The sequence below is a fragment of the Pygoscelis adeliae genome, unplaced genomic scaffold (assembly GCF_000699105.1).
Source record: "Pygoscelis adeliae isolate BGI_AS28 unplaced genomic scaffold, ASM69910v1 Scaffold63, whole genome shotgun sequence".
In the NCBI taxonomy this organism is placed as follows: domain Eukaryota; kingdom Metazoa; phylum Chordata; class Aves; order Sphenisciformes; family Spheniscidae; genus Pygoscelis; species Pygoscelis adeliae.
The window spans coordinates 395,102-411,692 of NW_008824414.1; the positions used below are offsets into that span (position 1 = coordinate 395,102).

At 42.5% G+C, this 16,591-nt stretch overlaps 1 protein-coding gene across 1 annotated transcript in view; it reads left to right on the forward strand.

Moving 5' to 3' along the window:
* Nucleotides 1-16,591, forward strand: part of ADARB1 (adenosine deaminase, RNA-specific, B1) — a 64,043-nt gene that overhangs the window by 45,084 nt on the left and 2,368 nt on the right. Inside the window, exon 8 of the mRNA XM_009320764.1 lies at nt 7,578-7,759. Within this exon, the coding sequence (XP_009319039.1) occupies nt 7,578-7,759 (182 nt within the window). The remainder of the gene's footprint in view (nt 1-7,577; nt 7,760-16,591) is intronic.

The following is a 16,591-nucleotide window of genomic DNA, read 5'->3' on the forward strand; positions in this document are numbered from 1 at the left end:
AGCTTTAACATTAAGTCAGGTTGTTAAAGGGGAAGTCATTGGTGCTCTTATACTCTAAAGAGGGAAAATATTATTTCTAATAATCTTCTGTGTGAAAGAACATTACGTGCCCATGCACTGGCCTTGTTTTGTGCTTATTCAGAGTGGGAAATCTGAATGGAGGTTTGTAACTCAGTCTTTCTCTTTATTTCCCCCATGGCTTTGTCTTCTTGACCCTACCACCTAGTTTTTTCGGACTGATGAAGTTGCACAAACACATCTTAAAATCCTATGCATGCTCACATGTTCTGCAGCTATGTCCATGCCCATCCATCTGTTTTTGAGTTTGAGAGTTATTTCTAAGTGGCAAGCTCCATGGCAGAGCTGGTGTGATTTCTGAACAGCAATAGAAAGAGCAGTTCTCCTCACCCGTTCTTAACCCAAGTGACAGTGGCCGATGTGAATGTGTTCACTTTGATACCTGGTGGCTGTGTGAGACCTAGGTAAGAAACCTGGGAGAAAGTGGTAGGAAACCACTACCCAAGATGTAGCATATAAATAACCAGATATGGCATCATGGAACCTCTGAAACCAGTGACCTGAGTCTTGACCCAGGCTCACTGGTATGCAGCAAATCCAGGCAACACCAGAAAAGCTGGGGCAAGTCAGCTGTGTGGTTGCCAGCCTAGGTACAGCTACAAGGGAAAACAGATTCTCTTGTCTGTAATTGCAAATCTGACCTCAGGATAAATAAAAAGATGTTTGCGAGAAGTGCTACTGTCAAAGACCATGGACTTCTTGCACTTAATGATTTATAGTGTGGGCCGCTGACCGAGCCACTTGATGTAAAAGAAGCTGACTGCACTCCACGTAAAGATATTGCTGCCTGTTTATGCTGTGGCTCGTGAAAGGCATGGGCTGGTCGTAGAGATTCAATTAGTCTCTTAAGGAAACAAAGAGAAATCGGATTTAAAATCAGAAAAGAAACCAGATTGCAGTTAGCTGAATGAAGTCAGCTCTGCCTGTTCGTTCTGCCAAGTGATAAGAGTAAAGCCCAGCTAGATGTGTGTCCACAACAAGCAGATCATGACCTGCCTGCCCAGTGTGGGTCTGAGTTGAAGTTGAGCAGCAGAAGTGTCTCTGCGCATGAATGATGAACCACACCAAACGTGATTGCAAAGACAGACAAATGCTTGTCACCGAGCGACAGAGGTGAAGGCCACCACAGGGCTCTGCAGGCATCCCTGGGGATGCTGCCAGCCTCAAACTTGGCAGGCTGATCACAGCAGTCTTGGAAACCAGAAACATGCAGGAAAACCCATGGGCGCAGCTACTGCAAACACGAGCGCCTTCTGTTCAGAGCTAGCGGGAGCCCCTGGGTCTGCGGCTTCCAACATCTTCATGGTAAGAAGCAAGTTGTCCCACATCTTGGATGCACAGTGGTCATGGGGAGCTTTTGGTTTGCGTTGCAATTCAAAAGACCTTGAAATCTTCTTGGTGTCACAGTAAGCCAAGTCTGCTTTTGGGATTACTCCCTGAGACAGCTGCTGTCTGAGCTGTGTGCCTCTGTCATGGAGGAGGGCAGGAGATGCATGTGAGGAGACAAAATACTTTCTGGGGATAGTCTGACATCTTCTCACACGTTGACACCTTCTCTCCCCTGCCATCGGTTGCAAGTAAAAGATTGTCATAAACAAAATGCCTACTAAGTCATTTTCCTTTGTTCATAGTCATTTCTGCCTATAAATTATACTGATAAAAGCAGCACCTTGAATTGTAAACACTTGTTTTTGTCAGGGTTTGCAATCTATCATAAATACCATTTTTTCAACAGTACACTTGTTTTGGTAGTTGCAGGAGACTCTTCATTTTCCTGCGATGAATTCTGACACCAGTTCCACATGCACACCATTGTAAATGCAACATGTAGTGACTCACCTCCTCCATACGGCTGTCTGCATAAAAATTATTGAGTGATACTAAGACATTTGATATTAATATCAAGCTTTATTACTTACTGCTGTTAGGCTCCCCTCTTTTCTATGTTTTCTCTAAAATAGTGCAAATAACAGAATTTCTATGCAGTTTGGGTTTGGAAAGTTCAGAGAAGAGGTTTTACCTGAAATGTGTATTTTCAACTGGGTTTTTTTTGCAAGAGGTGCACTAGCATACTCTGTGAAAGTGTTGCTGCAGAGTTAAATTTTACTTACCTTTTCATGTATCAAGAGTTGTGAAATCTGCTGTATGTCATAAAGAAGTCAATAGAACTTTTAGGAATCCACTGTAGATACCCTTGCCTCTGAGCACATGGTAGCCTAAAGCAGAAATGTGACAACACAGCAAGGAAGAGAGGACTCCTCTTGATTTGGTGTCGGTCTCTGGTTTCTCTGCCCTCTTCTTTTAGTGTAGTGTGATTGAGAATAGCAGAAAGGTTGAAAAGGTGCATCCATCCTCCAGGTTGTTATCAATAGGATCTAAGTGGTGAATATAGAATAAGGAAACCAGTAAGTGTGACAATTTGTAAAATTGAAGTGTGAATTTGTAAAATTCAGATTTCCCCAATATGGTGCTTGTCTATAAAATCTCAGGTGAGCACACTACACAGAGAGTATCCTCTGTGTAAATAGTCAGGAGTTGAACACAATTCATGTGCACAGATCTGCAAAGGCCATCGTTGGGGTCTAGTTTGTAAAGGTGGTGAGATGTAGTGGTTTGAAAGAGCATTTCTTGGGATGCTTGAGCACAAGATTACTTCGCAGATGAGGTAGAGGACATGGCAATATCTTGGTGACAGGGAAAACTTGGTCTTTTGGTTTCACTGTAGTTAAGCGTGCATGGGGAACTGTGAACTGTAGAGCAAAGTGGGGATACAAGGCACCCTAAGCTATACTCCTAGGGAGACATCTCAGCAGTGTTTCTGAATTGAAAAAGTGTTTTAGGAGACTCCCAGCACCCATGCCCAGGTGCTGCATCCCTCCTGTGCGCTGCATCTCCCTGCCTCTCAGCGGTGGTCCCGCAGTTGTTTGTGGAGCTGTGCTGTAAACTGGGCTAGAGAAACTGCCTCTTCAAAATACAAGGCCAGGGGTTTGGGTTTTTTTTCTTTAAACTTGAATCATGTCACTGATCTGACTTTATGGAGGGCTGTACGAGCAATAAAATTAGCAGGCTTGAGGAGGATCAAGGTGGTGATAGGCAGAGTCCTCCTCAGTCAGGCTTAGTGCTGGGGAAATGATGGGGTGCAACTTCACACTTTATAGCAGCAGCAGATTACAGCATCCTTTGACTGTTGTCCTCCTTATGTTTTTTAACTGTTTGGAGCTGCTCAGTGGCCAGATAGTCAGATAAAGTTATCATTTCTTTTTCCTTGTCCCAGAAAAGCAGCAGTAGCTCATACATGTAGTGATGGGAACACTGAACTTCCTAATCCAGGTGCCATTGTGGTGTGTCAGGCTATTGCGGTGTGTTGGCTGGCCTGTCTGAGGAAAATGGAGAGCTGTGGGTTTGATTTGCAGCTTTTGTTTCCCTTCTCGTGTTTAAGTACTTTTCTAATTATTGGTAGAAGAGCTTTAGAAATTTCCTTGCCTCGTCAAACATGGTAGGGCTTAAACATCACCTCGATGAGCCCCTGGTAGAGAGTGAACCAAACTGCTTGTTACTCTGAATGATCTTCTGTCTCACAAAAGGCAGCTCAGAAGCAAAAGGCCAGTTCAGGATGAGTAAATATACCTTTGAACTTTCTGGCATCAAGTCAGGTTGCCTTTCCTTGCACTGTGCAATACTTGCAGAACTGCAAAGTTGAAGTTGAAAGAGTATTGCACGCTGCTGAACACGTGGCTGGTGTTTGGCCGCAGGTATCTCCATCCGCACCAGGTGCCCCAGCTTCTCTGGAATTAGATGGCCAACTTGTTGATGGAGAGCTGTTCAGCCCAACAACTATGGTTGTACTCGGTTGCTGAGTAAATCACCATTAATCGTAATGAGATCTAGATGTCCAGCTCAAATCAAGGCACTTGTATGTAAGTGCTGGCAGTCTGGACCTAAATCCTGTGGCTTGTGCTCTATATCAATATAACAGCTTGTATTTTAAAGGTCAGTTTTACTTTTTTTAAGTTTTATAAAGGTTGTGAAAGAAAATTCTTGCAGTAACTTAAAACCAGAACACTTAGAATATGTAAAATGCTGTCATAAGAGGCACTGGTTTTATGCTCAGCTAAGCAAGCGTCTCAGATTTTTCCAGTGAGAAGTTTTACGTTGGAGGGTGTCTTCCTGCCTGCTGAGGTGTTCTTCCCCTTTGGCAAATCTCTTGTCTACGCGCCTTACTTCAGGCATTTCAGTATTGCCATTGACATGATGCAGCATTCCTGTATTCTGCTTACACTCATGCTTTAGTGCTTTTCTCTGTTGCAAATGTGGTGCCATTTTCCTGCTTTAATGGTGAGAAAAGGTACTGCATGAGTCCAGTCTGCTCCGTAATCTGCCCAGTAAGACTGGACCCGAGATCAGGTCATTTTACATGGGAGCTTTGCGTTTTTGCCCATGGCCAGTGCAGGAGAGATTTAAACTGCTGAATTAGTGATGGGAGAGTTGTCTTCCGTTATCACTTTCTTGAGCCATCAAATGCTCCTAAATGAGTACTGTGCTGTGGCCGCTCTACTGCAGCATGGAAAGGTTCATTTCTGTGTTATAAACTACATCTGAGCTTTGGAAGGTTTGAGTTTGTAAACTAGATTTAAGTCGCTTCAGTTATTTAACCCTTTTCTGATACTACTTTTAATGTGAAGAAAAGAATCCTTTGCTTAATTGTTTCACTGGAAAGGCAACACTGACTTTAATAAAGTTTTCTGTAGTAAATGTTGCGCTTTCTGCTCTGCACCTCACAGTTTGTAGTGACGTACAGAATTTGGCCCATTAGCTTCAAAAGAAGTTGTCGTTTCAGTAAACTTCTGACAGCATTTGTTGCCATGCATTCTGACAATTCGTGCTTGTAAACTGGAAGGATGAGGCAGTTTTACCATTTCAGGAGGTAATGCCTGTGGCCTTTCGAAAACTGATGCGTGGTATTGGTGTAGCTTCTTCTCAGTTTATAGCTATAAAGGTTGTTTTTAGTGTACGTGCTAATGGAAGTGAGAAATTACTGTTTGACAGAAAGAAGTACAGTATAAAAAAGGAACAAGAAAGTCTCTGTGCAGTCCTTCCTTTTGACTCTGTTACAATCTGCAGAACTTCATTTGGGTTTCATGTTTACCTCTGCATTACTGCCAGTTTCTGATACAAGTATATGTTTCTGTAGAAAAGTATATGTTCTTTTATTATAACAATTGAAATTTAAAGCTAGTTTTATAAACCTAAACACCATCCAACCCTGCCTAATCAATATTAAGAGCTTGAGGCTTTGGTTGTATGAATGGTTTCTGCAGCAAGCCAGCTGCTCTGAATCCAGCACTCCTGAGCACGTATCACAGTGGTAAACATGATGCAGCACACCCCAGCAAAACAGCAGGCATGTGGGCAGTCACAGAATAGCTCTTGTAATACCAGTTCATACCGTTCACCTTGCAGAAGCTTGTTCAGGTGTCCACGCTCCTCCTCTTCTTTTAATCAAAAGAAGTTGAGCAAGACAAACTTCAGCTTTCTTTTTCTGTGCCAGAGAAGGTCACCAAGTATGGGAGGAAGCAGCAAAACAAAAGCTCTGGAAATACTGAAGTCTGAAGCAAGAAAAAGGGTCTGGCAAAGCTTTTATTTAGGGAGCTGGGGCTTGCCAGAGGAATGCTTTGGCCTCTTTTAAAATGTCCATCTGTCACTCAAGTACTGGTCATGAAAAGTAAATGTAATGTGCCTCACTGATGGAAGCTCGGTTTGTGTGTCTGCAGGTTTCAGATACAATTGTACAACCCCAGTTTGCAATGCTTAGTCTTGAATTCTTTCCAGATGTTTTTTCCATAATATTATCTGTGTATGTAGCAGTCCATATGCTTCTCTGTGCTTGATGTACGTAATACTGCAAATAACAAGAAAATACTTTTGTGATTCATTTGGCATTTGAAATACCTCTGTGCTTACAAAATTCTAGTCATGATAAGGTCCTTAGAAAGGCATCTAGGCCCTGGGAAGCAATAATTTTCACTTCATATCTTTACTCTGACGTTTGGTTGCTGATTGCATTTTCAGTGTTATACAAAATATGCCTTTATTCAATGTAAAATATGACATATTTTTTATTAGCACAATATTTTTACTCATTCATTAGGGCCAGCTTTTTTAATGACAGGTGAGTAAGCTAATACACATTGCCTCCATTTTCATCCTCAGTAAAGATATGCAAAGAAATTGTTTCCTTGGATTGCAATTTTTGTTCTTCCCTTTTTTTTTAAACATTTTGCAAGTCTTGTAGCCAACATGTGTAGTTCAGTTTTTGCAGTTGTGAAGCAGTTGTGCTATATGGTTTCTAGCCTGAAATGATGATGATGATGTGTATCTATGCCAGCACAAACTGCAAGAAACACTGTTAGCAACATTCGAGTTCCCTGTTTTCCTAGGGGAACCTTGCAACCAGGTTTAGGATGGGCCTTTTAATAAGGACAACCATTCTATATGAGCACGAGAGCTTCCATTGTGCTCATTTGTTTTATTCAAGCACCAGAAGAAACTTCCCTGCTGCTTGTGTCTGGGTGTTGTGGTTGTACTCAAGTATGCTATTTTAATAGTGCCAAGCTGTTTGCAAGAGTACCTCAGAGACAAAGACAGTGAAAATACTCTGCAGGAGACTTTGAGGTTTTAAAAAGTACTTTGTATGACTGTTACATACAGATTGAGAGCCAAAACTTGATCAAATGAACACAGCTACAAAAAAACTTTAGTATTTTGCTCCTATGCATGCTATATCCCTGCCACCAGACCTGATCCAGTGTAGGTCACAGTGGTACAGGCAGGGATTTATGGTTGGAGTCTATGAAGCAGCTAAAGTGAGCAAAGAGTATATGCACTCTTTGCATATTTTCAGTTTTCAGATACAGTTTTCTCCCTGGCCGTGTATATTGCAAGCAACTACCTATGTCCTTTCTGGCAGCAGGATGTGGACAGTTTGGCTAGGGTGTCAAGGACAAGCTTTTCCTTATGGTGATGAGGTGCTGAGGTCTTGCAGACACAATCCTTCTTGTGTTCTGGGAATGATGGTTTGCCCACTGCCAGGTGTCTTTCGGAGGCATCAGCTACTGTTTCTGACTGAGGATCTCACAGTTCGGCTTTCTCCAATTGAATGCTCCTGTCCATCTCTGGCATTAAGGTGCTGGAAGATGCATCGCCAGACATGTTAGTGGGGAAGTAAAGTTATGGAGTCTGCTTCTGAAGTGGATGTTGACAGTAGACCTGTTGCTATAGATCATCTTGCTCAGGGTTTTGTTGGGCATCCCATAAGCTGATCTATGAAATTCTGGCAGGTGTCACAGCTATGCTACCGTAGTCATGTGCTGGTCAAGAGGAAGGGTTGAAAGTCTGGTCCATTGTGATTGACTGCTATTATGTCTAGCAGATGTTACTTGTTCCATTAAAAAGAAAGTGTTTTTTTTGTTTTTTTTGTTTTGTTTTTCCCTCCCTCTTAGGTGGAACGTATTGGGTATTCAAGGAGCCTTACTTAGCCTCTTTGTGGAGCCAATTTACTTCTCTAGCATCATCTTGGGGAGTTTATATCATGGGGATCATCTATCCAGAGCCGTATACCAGAGGATAGCAGAGATAGAAGATCTACCACCTCTTTATACACTCAACAGACCTTTACTTAGTGGCAAGTATCTAATGGAGAAGGCCGTGCCGGTAATTAAGTCTGTTCCAGTAGTAATGTGATTTTGCAGTTCTCAAACCCTTGCAAATTATGTACTGTGAGTAAACTGCTTTCTGGTTACAACAGAGAAGTTATGGTCTAAACCTAATATAGATACTTGGTCAGAAATACCATAGCAAGGACTCTTCATGAGTTAAAAGGTGGAAAGAACTGGAGTATGAACCTTTGGATGCGGTTTCACATAATTGCTATCTGGAGCATGCCCTAGCAATATGTGAGGCAAGTTGAAGGCCCTGGCTTAGTGAAACCTCTTCTCACCCATGAAATAGTGTGCTAGCGCTCACTGTCATTTCTCTTGCCATTGCAGATATTTGTTGAACAGCCACATCATTAATCAGTATGCCAAGATAGACACATTTGGCTCACAATTTCTAGATCAACAACCAACTAAAAAAGGATGGAGAGAACATTTCAGCTGCCATTGGTTGTATTTTCTTTTTGTCATCAATCTCTGTTGGATGCAGTGATGGCTTTAATTAGCATGGCACCCAACTTATTTGCATGACCCAATAATCATAATATTTTAATTTCCACTTTGTAGGTTAATTCACAAATGCTGCATTCAGAGCCCAGTGGCACATTCTTTGGGAATATTTTTAATGGAGTATTAAATATATCTGACAGACAGCAATATGGCAAGCCCCAGCCAGTGTAGTTAGCGGTTGTCTTTTGCAGCTGCTGTTGAACATTTAAGTACTGTTCTTTGGCTTTGCGCTGATCCTAGGCTCTAGTGGGGCTAAGAGGAATGGCAGTATTTGAATTAACAGGTCATAACTTCTAATTGAGCTGTGACTTTCAACGGGAAGTTCTGAAGTGTCTTAAATTCTAAAACGGGTAGTTACAGTAATTCTGTGAAAGCTATAAAACTGAAATCTCTTATCCTCCCTCTCGTTGTGTGCATTGCTTTGTTCTGTAGAGCTTGGCTTTTGGCATGTGTCTGTTTATTTTCCAGGGGAAAAAAAGCTCAGTATTTTAAAGCATGTTTAAAGTTTGACATGAATTTTTAAAATAGATTTAGGGAGGGAGTGGGGAAAAAAGCATATTGAACAACGAGCATTTCTTTAGATAAGAAAGGTGATTAATAAGGATTCCCTGAACTAGGACGTATTAAAATGTTAAGTAACGTATTTGTCCTTATTAGCAAGTAAGTAACAGTTACAATACTCACAGTACCAAATATTAAATTGTTGTATGGGCATAGTAGCTGATGTATGGACTGTTTCTGCCTGATTTTGGGGAATTTTTATCAATTCTTCAAGACAGCAGGTTTGGGGTAGGGTGGGAGTTTTTGTTACCCTTTTCAGAACGCATAATAGTACCTTGTCTTCTTAAAAATCATCTTTCTGAAATATTGTTGTCATCTGTTTGCCATGAAATAGCACCATCTGTTTAAACCGTTCAGTTGGGACTTGCTGAGCAGTAGAGAGAGTTCAGAAACGTTCTCAGCTGTTGAGTTTTCATGAAAATACATGTCTCAAATATATGGGAAGCTGGTTTGGGAGGTTGGGCGGAGAATTGTGTTGATGGATTTTCTTCTACTAGTTCAGTCTTGAAAGCTAGTCTTCTGACCCATGCTGTTGGATTCAGCTGGGGCATTTGTGTAGCTACCCATCTGGTCTTTGATTCACACATTTTACAGTGTATTCTCACCTGGAATAAGCACCGCAGAAATACCTGTCCCCAATTCTATGTTCCTCCTGGTACCACACACAACTGTGTGATCGTGACTCATTTCTACCAGAGGGATGAACTAAAAGAGAAATAGCTGTCTTTCCCCACGGTCTCACCTGTTTAACTGAAAAAGTACTGTAAAAACTGGGTTTTTTTCCTCTCATAAAACAAATTTTATGTCTGCAGGGACAACTGCGTTAAGTCAAAGTCAGACTGAGTTATTGTTACCTACTGCTAAAAATTCTTTTCGTCATCTTTCTTTCCTCATAGGAGATTTTCTACTTATACCTCCTTTTGCCAGCAAGTTAAATGTGAACATGCATATCAGAGTAGCTGGTTTTCAGCTAGGGGATGCAGGAAGCCCATATGTTGGTAGAAAACTCCCTCCCTGTGCTGACTCTTGGAAGTCTTGGTTGCAGGACCCAGCCTTTTGGGATGCCTTTAACACCGCAGCACTGAGAGCACGTGAGCTCTCTCTGAGAATTGGCCAGCTCACTTGAAGAGAAGACAGGTTCGAATCTCATGAATTTCTAGAATAATCTGAAAAGGGATCGATTTCTCAAATAGAATGAGGATGATTTTATAAATCAGCCAATAACAAAGTGCCAGTCTGCAGGGTAATCTGCACAGACTCTTTTTGGAGCCATTGTGGGAGGTGGGCATGAAGGACTTCACCCGGGGTGGAAGTAGGGTGGCAGAGCTCAGCAATCAGAGAATCAGCCCTTGAAAATCCTTGGGAGCGGAAGTCATCCAATGTAAGAGAGCCGGTTACATATAAAAGGCAAGCCTTTCATCACTGGAGGCAACTAGCGTGAACTAAATTTCATCAGGCATCTGTCCTTATGGTTCCTGTTGCTGGTAGGTGTGCCTTAGATGCCTGAGGACCTGGGCTAATGGCATCCGCTGGGGCTATGACCACAAAGCAGACGGCAGGCTGGGCCCCAACGTGCTCTCCTGTCCGCAATGGCTACTCAACCAAACCCTGAACCCTGCAGTAGTGGCTGCTTTTGTGGACAATGCCTTTTTTCTTAGCTGTGATTATAATATTAATATAGGCAAAGTTTTCCCTGTTTTGATGTCTGGTCAGTTGATAGTTTCTTATGCTTTAGTTTCTCTAGAGCTTCCCATCTTTTATCAGAGTATTGTCAGAAATTACATTGTTGGCTGTTTTGACCAGTTCCTCGTGGTGCTGCTGACAGGTATTTCCTGTTTTGGTTCTTGGCTGAAACATCCTGGAGCAGCGTCACATCTGCTGATTATCTTGTCACCAGCATAAGAACTGTCTTAGGTAAGACCAAGATCTTAAGGTACAATCCATCCAGCCCAGTACTCTTTTTTTCCACAGGTAGTTAGGCAGTGAAAAGCAAAAGGAAATAGTAAGCCTCTGCAGATACCTCCTGAGAATCGCAGCAGTAATGTGTGGATCAGGGACATCGCAAGTCAGGTATTGAGAATCTTTGTGTTTAGAAATCCTTAATGGATCTTTCATTCATGAACTCCTGGTTTTGTTTTTTGAACTGGTTTAAACTTTTTACCGTCTGCAGCCTCCTTTAGTAAGGAGGGCTGTAGGATGTGTAAAGATTTGTGCAATAGAATTTCCTTTCTGCTAATTTCATTAGATGCTCCTCAGTGCCCTGTATGATACAGGCTATAAGCAGTTGTCATGGCGCTTTTGTCATGGCTTTCAGTTTTCTATACCTCTGCAATATTTCTACATAAGTCCTATTTTTTGCAAGCTGAAGTCTTAGTCTGCTTTGTTGTCCCTTGCATGGAGACCCTTCCATGTAAGGATCATCCCTTCCATTTTACAATCACATTTTTGAGATAGTGAGACCAGAGCAGCACCCGATACTCAAGATAAAGCAGCAGTACTGATTTATATGGTGGTATCATGATATTCTGTTCAGCTCCATGATCCTTCAGTAATAATTCCTAACATTCACTTTGCTTCCTTTGATTACTGTTGATCATTGACCTGACCTTTTGGTAGAACTGAGTATTAGAAACTAAAATCTCATTCCTGAATGCTAATATCCAGCTCCAAGTCCAGCACTCCTTATATAAAGTTGCTTTGTTTTTTCCTCGTATTTTTTCTGTGAGGAATTTCATCTGCCTTTTTATTGCTCAGTCACCCAATGTTGTGAGCTTTTTTGCTGCTGGTTTTTGCAATTGATTCTCTTATTTACCTTCTTAAATAATTTAGTATCATCACCAATCTTATTCACCTAGTTTGTGTGTCCCCCCCCTGCCACTTTCCAGGTCTGCACAGAGCTTGAGGGTCTCCAGCTGTGTTGGCTCTTCCCAAGGAGACCATCTTCATCCAGGTGCCCATTAAGTCTGTTTTTAAGGTAGACATTGAACAGACAGGCCTTTTACTCCCTGGGCTCTGTAAGAATTAGTGTCACACTGGCCGCCTCCAGTCTTCAGTTACTAAGGCAGTTTTTTGTTGAGTCTTTCCCAATATTGCTGTATTTACATCTGTGCCCAGTAGGGCAGTATCATAGTTCCTGCAGCCTTCCTGGTGCAGATGTCATGTTTATTGACTGGTAGTTCCCTGGCACACCTCTAAACTCCTTAAAAATTGGAGTCGCATTGGCCACCTGTCGTGGTTTAACCTCAGCCGGCAACTGAGCACCACGCAACCGCTCACTCACTCCCCCCCAGTGGGATGGGGGAGAGAATCAGAAGGGTAAAAGTGAGAAAACTCATGGGCTGAGATAAAGACAGTTTCATAGGTAAAGCAAAAGCTGCGCACGCAAGCAAAGCAAAACAAGGAATTCATTCACTGCTTCCCATCGGCAGGCAGGTGTTCAGCCATCTCCAGGAAAGCAGGGCTCCATCACGCATAACGGTTACTTGGGAAGACAAACACCATCACTCCAAACGTCCCCCCCTTCCTTCTTCTTCCCCCAGCTTTATATACTGAGCATGATGTCACATGGTATGGAATATCCCTTTGGCCAGTTTGGGTCAGCTGTCCTCGCTGTGCCCCCTCCCAGCTTCTTGTGTCCCTCCAGCCTTCTCAGTCAGTAGAGCATGGGAAGCTGAGAAGTCCTTGACTAGTGTAAGCACTACCTAGCAACAACTAAAACATCGGTGTGTTATCAACATTGTTCTCACCCTAAATCCAAAACACAGCACTGTACCAGCTACTGTACCAGGAAATTAACTCTATCCCTGCCGAAACCAGGACACCACCTTTCATCCTGGGGAACTTGTGTGGTTTGTGATGAGACGTTATGTACCATGACTGCTGTTCCTGCTGCCTCGTCTTTAGTTTCCTTGAACGCGGTTGAATATTGTCTGGGTGCCATAACCAGTGTTTGCTTACTTCATACGCATACCCTAGAACTATTTTTACTGGCACCTCAATTTGAGATGGCTCCTCTGGCACGTTGCCTGTGAAGAGGGGCTCTGGCCTGGGAACCCACCCACCCTTTTTGCAAAACATTCATTCATTTTTTGTACACAAGAAGACTTCAGTCACCATAGCAAGAGTGGTTATTATATATGTCATGCCTCAGCACTCCTCTGACTGTTGTCTACATTTTCTTTTTCTTTTTTTTTTTTTTTAACAAAAATAAATCCTTCAGCAGAACCTTTGGTGATTTTTTTTGGCTGTTTCCTTGGTACCTTATCCTCTCATTCACATTGGTGTTTTTCAGCTCTCTATCTCCTTTTTAACAAAGCTTTTTTGAGCTCTGTCCTCAAAGAACTGTCAAGCTTTATTATTTATATAAGCACTGGCGCAAAGAACTGTGACCTTTGCTTTTGCTTATTATACCCCGTTATAATAATACTCAACAATAAGTTCTGAGCGATGGTCTCTAGGTAGCTTAGTTATATCAGTTTTCAAAGGAGAATAAAATATTTTACTTTCTGTCTTAGCTTTCTCTCCCATTACTAGTTTCAGCTTATTGTGCTATGTTCATGTCTAGATTTTGAGGGGGAAGATAAGATCCACCTAAAGTGTTATCAGACGCTTTGCTTTTGAGATGACCTTTATTCCCTGTCCGTGCTACTCGTGATTCACTTTCAGGGACTCCTTTGCCATCTCTCAAGGGTTCATGCAGATAATTAAGCAGCTGAACAGGGTGTTGTTATTTAAGTCTTATTTGAAATTCTAAGTCTATTTTTTAAATTTATTTAATTCATCAAAATAACCTAAGGAATGCAATAGTATAATTGCCATGGAAATGTAGTGCATACTGGATGTTCAGCTTCCTCATCTTTATTTAATTTGCTTGTGTGGGTGCTTGTGATGTCACAGCTGTTTGAGTAGCTGATAGGGCAGGAGCAGGCTCAAGGAGCAAATGGTGTTTTACAGTACTTGATGAACTATATCTGATCCCTGTACTTGTTCAGTAATGTATGGAACGAAAGCAAAGGTAATAGCATAGATATCATTAAATTAAAGAAAAAATATGACTGACCCACTTGTCATGTGGTGGCAATTTCTTAGCCCTCTTGCCTCAGTAGTTTTGGTAAAACCAATTTTTGATTAAGATGTTTGTCAGCATGGGTCTGTTTCACATAAGCTTCACAAAAGCAGCCTGAATTTATATTCTTTTGGAGACTCAGAGTTGAGATTCATTTTGTGTGCACCCGGAATTTATGACTTATTAGGTGTTTAGGTGCAAGCCTCCTGTTGTATGACTCATGGAGTGGCAGTGTTTGCACTTCAGTGGCACAGGACAAGTTGTGCTGTGCATGATCAGCTCCAGTTTTCAGGAGGTGTGATGCATGTGTTCATTGCCAACTGCTCAGAAGGACCACAGAAGTTGTGATGAGGACTTTTCGACTCTCATCTTGTCATAAAGCCCTGTTCTTGCTGGGTCTTCCGCAAGTATTGCTTGTGTGATATTCTTGATGGTACCGGCCCAGCAGGGACTGCTGTCTGCCCTTACGGGTTGGTCAGTGTGTGGATCGCACATCCCTGCTCACCAATTTACAGATCGGTGGGTGTAGATCCGTGGCATCCTGCTGTATTTCAGCTCCTGGATGCCTCTCTCCTAAAAGAAATCAGAAAAGAGCTCTTCAGGAAATTTTTGTTCCGATTCTAAATTTTTTCAGCTTATATTTTAAGAAAATGGGCAATGGTAGGGTTATTTTTTATTATTTTCTTATTCACTTAATTACTGGTTATCAGTCATAGTGACCAGGTTGACATAAGCCAAGCATAAAAATACAACAGCTTCAGGAAGTTCAATACGATTGATATTTCAGAATGTTTGTTTATTTAGTAAATGAGGAATTGATTACAGTAAGCAAACTGAATTTCGCTGTGTCATTCATAGAATAGAATCATAGAATCATTAAGGTTGGAAAAGACCTCTAAGATCATCGAGTCCAACCGTCAACCCAACACCACCATGTCCACTAAACCATGTCCCTAAGCGCTGCATCTACACGTCTTTTAAATATCTCCAGGGACACTTCCCTAGGCAGCCTGTTCCAATGTTCAACCACTCTTTCAGTAAAGAAATTTTTCCTCATGTCCGATCTAAACCTCCCCTGGCGCAACTTGAGGCCATTTCCTCTCGTCCTATCACTAGTTACTTGGGAGAAGAGACCAACACCCACCTCACTCACCTTGCTACAACCTCCTTTCAGGTAGTTGTAGAGAGCGATGAGGTCTCCCCTCAGCCTCCTTTTCTCCGGGCTAAACAACCCCAGTTCCCTCAGCCGCTCCTCATAAGACTTTTTCTCCAGACCCTTCACCAGCTTCGTTGCCCTTCTCTGGACATGCTCCAGCACCTCGACGTCCTTCTTGTAGTGAGGGGCCACTTCAGACCTTGTAGGTCTCACGTGCTGGGCCTAGAGGTGCCGTGAGACTCAGGCCAAGTGAGCCAGACCTGCACTCGGGTGCCTGAGGTTGGCTTAACTTTGTTTATTAGATTGTGTTTCAAATATCAGCAAGGAATGCATCCTGCTGCAATACTTATGTTCAATTTATACGAATTCACTAGATTTTATAAAGTGTAGGACCTAGCATAACCTCAGAGTAGATTTGAAATAGGCTCTCAGTGAGAGTTGCGTTAAAGTAAAAATGGGATCTTTACTTATTAGAAAGAAAAAAAATCCCCTGTTTGTTTGTTCGCTCCTGGTGAGACAACTGAGACATCTTAAAGGTAGAGTTTTGCTACCCCTGTAATGTCTGCAGGATCAAAAGCGATGTGCTCCTCAGCTTTTCCATAGCATGCACAACCCAGACTCATGGCCCTGGCTGCTGCTTGTGAGCACTGAGCGCCGTTCTGCTGCACATGCAGGAGAGGAGTTGCACGTGGATGGCAGCAGCTGCCGTGATCTTCAAGCACGGTACTGCGGTCATTATATACAGTGCATCTCTGCAGCGTTGGGGTGCCATGGGGGAATAAATCCTGCCCTGGGCAGGCAGCAAGCCTCCCTTCACACTTGGGTTAGACTTGTGGTGGCTTTACTTCTCCATCAGTAGAGATGAAGCTGTTATCTGAGAGGTGTCACACAATTTAACGTCTGAGCAAAATGATCTGCGTCCTCGCTTGAGTCCTGCATTTCACCATTTCTGGGCACTGTAAGTAGCACTGGGCATGTAAAGTGGGGAGGCAGCTGAAGCTCAGCCGGATTTATGCTGAAAGACTCAAGTGTCTGCCAGTTTTGGCTTTCTGTGGAGGATGCTGAGGATGGGGCTCACTTTGCCTAACTCAGATACCCACAGCGTCAGTGCTGCTGCCTATGCTAGTCATGCCGTGCCCCGGCATAGTCCATAAGAAGGAGGAAATAGATTGGTAGCTTTTAATGAAACGCGCTCGACAGCTACTGAAATGTAGGCACCTTCATGCCTTGGTTTGCAAGGCATCCTGCTGTCTCGTACCACTGCTCTGACCTAACTCCATTTTTATGAGGGAAAGTGGAAAAAGCACATTGTAGGATCTTCTAAATAAGCACAACCTCTCCGAATAAGACTGCAGTCCAAAGTTGCTAGCTGAATTGTAACTGTGTGTTGAAACATGACCAGGGTTCATAGTTTCACACTCATTTTGAAATGAGATAAGCAACATGCACCTAAATTTTTACAACAGCAGAGTGAAAGGGAATTGATTGGAGAGTTATAACTGTCAAAAC